The 5,516-nt window shown below is 38.5% G+C and overlaps 1 protein-coding gene across 1 annotated transcript in view; it reads right to left on the bottom strand.

Annotated features, from left to right (window-relative positions):
- The window catches only part of CCDC39 (coiled-coil domain containing 39), a 108,136-nt gene that overhangs the window by 65,068 nt on the left and 37,552 nt on the right, over nucleotides 1-5,516 (bottom strand). The window contains exon 7 of the mRNA XM_003794296.1: nucleotides 431-622. Coding sequence (XP_003794344.1) covers nucleotides 431-622 — 192 coding nt within the window. The remainder of the gene's footprint in view (nucleotides 1-430; nucleotides 623-5,516) is intronic.

Raw genomic sequence — 5,516 nt, 5'->3', positions numbered from 1 at the left:
GAGTGGGGACCCCTCCGGGTCTCGGCTCCCTCAGGGCACACCGCACCGAGTGGGGACCCCTCCGGGTCTCGGCTCCCTCAGGGCACAGAGTGGGGACCCCTCCGGGTCTCGGCTCCCTCAGGGCACAGAGTGGGGACCCCTCGGGGTCTCGGCTCCCTCAGGGCACACCGCACAGAGTGGGGACCCCTCGGGGTCTCGGCTCCCTTAGAGCACACCGCACAGAGTGGGGACCACTCCAGAGGGAGTCCTCCTCGCTACCCACACCTCGCCACCCAGGATCTCCATTCCAGTCTCCTACAAGTTCCACAGAACAAAGGAAAGTAACAGAAAGAACTAGAAGGCAGTTCCTCAATCAAAGGAAAGGCTTTACGCTTACTTTTTGCGGTAATTCGTCATGAACACACAAACCAGCCTTGTTCAGGTTACATACCTCATCCTTCAGCTGCCCTCTACTCGTCTCGTGGTTCTGATATTCCGTTCTACATTTTAAAAGTTTGCGATCAGCAACAGTTATTTTTTTCTCATACTCTGCGTTATTCCCAATCTCATTTTCCAAAAACTTAATTTTTTCCTTAACCAAATTTTCCTTTTCTCTTGTTTCTTGTTTTGTTCTTGCTAATGCCTAGGATTGAAACAAATGTGTTTATTTCAAACTATGTTCAATATGACAAAATTAAAATTAAAAGAATTTAATCTTTATTTCTCTATTATATTCAGTATGTATTTTACCAAAACATCTTAAAAGAAGATGGTTCTTTAAAAAGAGGCTTTTTAATGTTAATCAAAAATATTAATATGCTACACACTAATACCTCTAAACTCATATTGTTAAAGGTCTCTATATTTTCTTTTATCTATATGGAACTTTGCTAAAAAAATAAGAAAAACAGTTAAGCTTTTTATACACCAAGAGTAACACCTAAGAAATTTAATAGTGTTGAATATTTTTTATACCAGAAGTTGAGTTTCAGTAACATTTTCAAAATACTTTACCGATCAGAATTTTTGTCTTTTGAAAATAACATTTTAGTTACTAGTTTCAATAGTAGTATCTTCACGCTGGCCTTAGAGACAGAATGATAAATAGAATACAGGAAGTACTATAACTGAAATGTGGGGAAAATGCTATGAGAACAAAGAGGTGATGAATTTTACTCAAAAGAAGTCTTTTAGAAGACATTAGCCATTTCTGACTTCCCAGTTTTGGAAGGAGGGGGAGACTTTACCCAAAAGACTTCATGTGAGTCAGGCCTAGAAAACACGAAGGGAGATGCATAAATACTGTGGTTAAAGTGCAGGGTGGAAGGGCAGGGATAAGAATAGAATAATTAAGAAGGGCTGGAGGTCAGATGAAAGGGATAAGGCTAGAAAGGTAAAGGCCAAATTGTGAAGTAATTCAAATGACATGTTAAAGAGGGTCTACAATTTTTTTTTTAAAGATGTAGCCTCACTATGTTGTCCAGGCTTGTCTCAAATGCCTGGCCTCAAGCAATCCTCCCACCTCAGCCTCCTAAATTGCTAGGATTTTAGGCATGAGCTACCATGCCCGGTTAGGGTCAATTTTTAAGCAGTATAAAACAAAGATTTTTAAGCATGGGAATAGAAAGGTCAGAAGTGGTTTTTAGAAGTAATTCTGATAACAATAGGTTAGATGAATTAGAAGTAAAATTTATCATAAAATGTATTACTTTCAAGTATGCCAAAAATGTAGTCTGATTAAGCAACTAATCACAGGAGATTGGGGAAGGAGTTTGTCTCCTGAAATCAATAAGTGTTAGAAATGCTGCATGTAGTATCATACATATTTGCATGTTAAACAAATATATATCTAAGACATCTATCTATCTACATATCTAAGACTTATTTTAAAAAGGAAACCTTGAATTTATTTAATCTAGTATTCCCAGCTGGGTGCAGTAGTTCACACCTATAATCCTAGCACTCTGGGAGGCTGAGGTGGGTGGATTGACTGAGCCAGAACAAGACCTCATCTCTGAAAAAAATAGCTGGGCATTTGGGCGGGCACCTGTAGTCCCAGCTACTTGGAAGGCTAAGGCAAGAGAATCGCTTAAGCCCAAGAGTTTGAGGTTGCTGTGAGCTGTGATGCCATGGCATTCTACCAACTGTGACAAAGTAAGACTCTGTCTCAAAGAAACAAACAAAAATCATAATTTAGTATTCCCAAATCTTTTCTATAATCATAATTAACATTCTATAATTGTAGCATTCTATATATTTACCACGTTCATGCAATGGAAAGATATGTCAACACTTCCTAAATTTAAATATCTCTAATGATCGCTGTAGAATTTCTTGCCTGACACTGATTTTTCTACTTAGTCAAATGCTTTAATCCCTACTTTAACATCATATATCTTATCAGTGCTATTCACGGTTGTTGTTTTTTTTTTTTGAGTCCAACAAAAAGGGTAGGTGGACTGATTTATTCCTCCTTCCCTAATACCTCTGGTGTCAGCAGACCAGCCTTTCTATCCTCATGAGCTGCTTCCACCAGTAAACTGGGTGCTTCTTGAGGACAAAACACCAGACTGCCAGCTACCTTGGGGTCACTTTCTGTCACCCCAGACCTGAGCCACAAGGGTAGGTGCTATTGCTTCTCCACCCACCATGCACCTTTTTCTTCCCCCACCCCCAATCAGGCTTCAACCTCTCAGTTTTCATCTTGTTCATTCCCTACAAACATTTCCCAACTCTGGCCTAGACTATGGGAAGCACAGGAGACCAGTGGGTCCCTCAGGATCTGAATAACCCCAGAGCCTGGATGTTCTGGGGGGGGTGACTCCAAAAGAGAGGGACAGAGATGACTAGAGTGCCAACTTCCCTTCATCCACACTCTTTTCCTCCTGTTCCCCTCCCCTCCTCATGGCTGTCCAGGAGATATTTGAGCTTGGCTCTCAGTAGCTGCTGCTTCTTCTCTGAGGGGGCTTCCACTGAGAGTGAGGCTCATATCTCATACGAACACAACATAAAGGAATGGAAAAAAATATTTCATGTGAATAAAAACCAAAAGTAAGCAGGTGCAGCAATTCTCATATCAGAAAATTGACTTCAATTTAACAATAGGAAAGAAACACAAGGATGGTCATTATATAATAGTAAATGGAGCAATTCAACAAGAAGACATAACAATCCCAAATATTTATACATCGAACACAGGAGCACCCAGATTCATAAAGCAAACGCTACTAGACCTAACCAAAAAGACAAACAACAACAATGTAATTGCCAGGGACTTAAACACACCACTGACAGAACTGGACAAATAATCCAACTCAAAATAAACCAACACTGAACTTAAATGAGACTGCAGCACAAATGGGCCAAATGGACATTTCAGAACATTCTACCCCAAAACCACTGAGTACACACTCTTCTCATTGGGATATGGAACAGTCTCTAAGACTGATCGTATCTCAGGCCACAAAACATATCTTAACAAATTAAAAGAAAATAGAAATCATACTGTGTATCTTCTCAGACCACAGTGGAATAAAACAAGAAATCAACTCCAAGAGAAATGTTCAGTTCTACATAAAGTCATGGCAATTTACCAACCTGCTGCTGAACTATAATTAGGGCATAATGAAGTTAAGATGCAAATCAAAAGATTACTCAAACTAAAAGACAAAGGGAACACAAGTTACCAAAATCTATGGGATTCATCAAAAACAGTCCTGAGGGAAAAATGCATAGACTTAAATGCCTATATCAGAAAGAAAGAATAAAAATTAACAACCTCATGACAAGTCTCAAGGAACTAGAAAAGGAAAAGCAAACCAAACCCAAAACCAGCAAAGAAAATTAAAAAATAAATAAAGTTTAGTCCAAAACTAAACAAAAGGAAAAACAAACAAACCAAAAAATACAAAAGATCAATGAAAGAAAAAGTTAGTTTTTTGAAAAGATAAACAAAATTGATATTCCTCTTGTTAGATGGACCAAGAACAGAAGAGAAAGACTCCAAACAAGCTCAAACAGAAACAAAAAAGGAGATGTCATAACTGATGTAACAGAAATGCAAACCATCATCTGTGAATACCATGAAAATCTCTACACACATAAATTTGAAAACACAGAGGAAGTGGACACATTTCTGGAAACACACACTCCCTAAAACTCAGTCACAAAGAAACAGAACTCCTGAACAGACCAATAATGAGTAACAAGATTAAAGTAATAATAGAAAATCTTGCAACAAAAATAAGCCATAGACAAGATGTATTCACAGCCAATTTTTACCAAATAGACAAAGAAAATCTGGTACCCATACTACACAGAATCACCTTGATACCAAAGCCAGAAAAGGACCCAACAACAAACTAAACACCAGTATCCATTATGAATATAAATGCATATCTGAAGATTATAAAAGCTATATATGATAAAACCACAGCCAAATCATGCTAAATGGAGAAAAGTTGGAAGTATTCCCACTAAGAACTAGAGCAAGACAAGCATGCCCACTATCAACACTTGTAGTCCACACCAAATGTCACACTTTGCACATCTAGAAAAAATAATTCTATGCTTTGTTTGGAACCAGAAAAGAGCCTGAATAGCCAAAGCAATGTTAAGCAAAAAGAACAAATCTGGAGGCATCACCTTACCAGACTTCAAACTATACTATAAGACTGTACTAACCAAAACAGCAGGGTGCTGGCACAAAAGTAGAGAAATAGACCAATGGAACAAACTGAGAACCCAGATATAAAACCATCCACATACAGCCAAATGATCTTCAAAAAAGCGGATAACTATATATACTGAGGAAAAGATGCCCTATTCAATAAATCATGCTAGGAAAATTGGTAGCCACATGCAGGAGAATAAAATAGGATCCATGTCTCTTACCACTCACAAACATTGATTCAAGATGGATAAAAAGACTTAACATGGCTTGGTGCCCATAGCACAGTGGTTACAGAGCCAGCCACATACACTGAGGGTGGCAGGTTCAAACCCCTGGGCCAACTAAGCAATAATGACAACTGCAACAACAACAACAACAAAAAATAGCTGGGTATTGTGGCGGGTGCCTCTGGTCCCAGCTACTTGAGAGGCTGAGGCAAAAGAATAGCTTGGGTCCAAGAGTTTGAGGTTGCTGTGAGCTGTGGTACCACAGCACTCTACTGAGGGTGACATAGTGGGACTCTATTTCAATAAATAAATAAATACATAAATAAGACTTACCAGCACATGCAGGGCATGAAACCATAAAAGCTCTATAAGAAAATGTTGGAAAAACTCTTAAATTCTAGATATTAGTCTAGGGAAAAATGGATGAAAAAGATCCCAATGGCAATTACAGCAACAAACAAAAACAAATAAATGGAATCTGGTTAAATTAAAAAGTTTCTGCAGGAAATAATAACAGAGAAAATAGACAACCTACAGAATGGGAGAAAATATTCACAGTCTATACATCCAGGAAAGGGCTAATAACCAGAATCTACAAAGAACTCAAGCAAATCAAAAAGGAAAAAGCAAATAACCCC

This window comes from Otolemur garnettii, unplaced genomic scaffold (genome assembly GCF_000181295.1).
Source record: "Otolemur garnettii isolate 467f Iridium unplaced genomic scaffold, OtoGar3 scaffold00078, whole genome shotgun sequence".
NCBI lineage: Eukaryota > Metazoa > Chordata > Mammalia > Primates > Galagidae > Otolemur > Otolemur garnettii.
The sequence above is the reverse complement of the archived record's forward strand: the minus strand, read 5'-3'. Positions and strand labels throughout refer to the sequence as shown.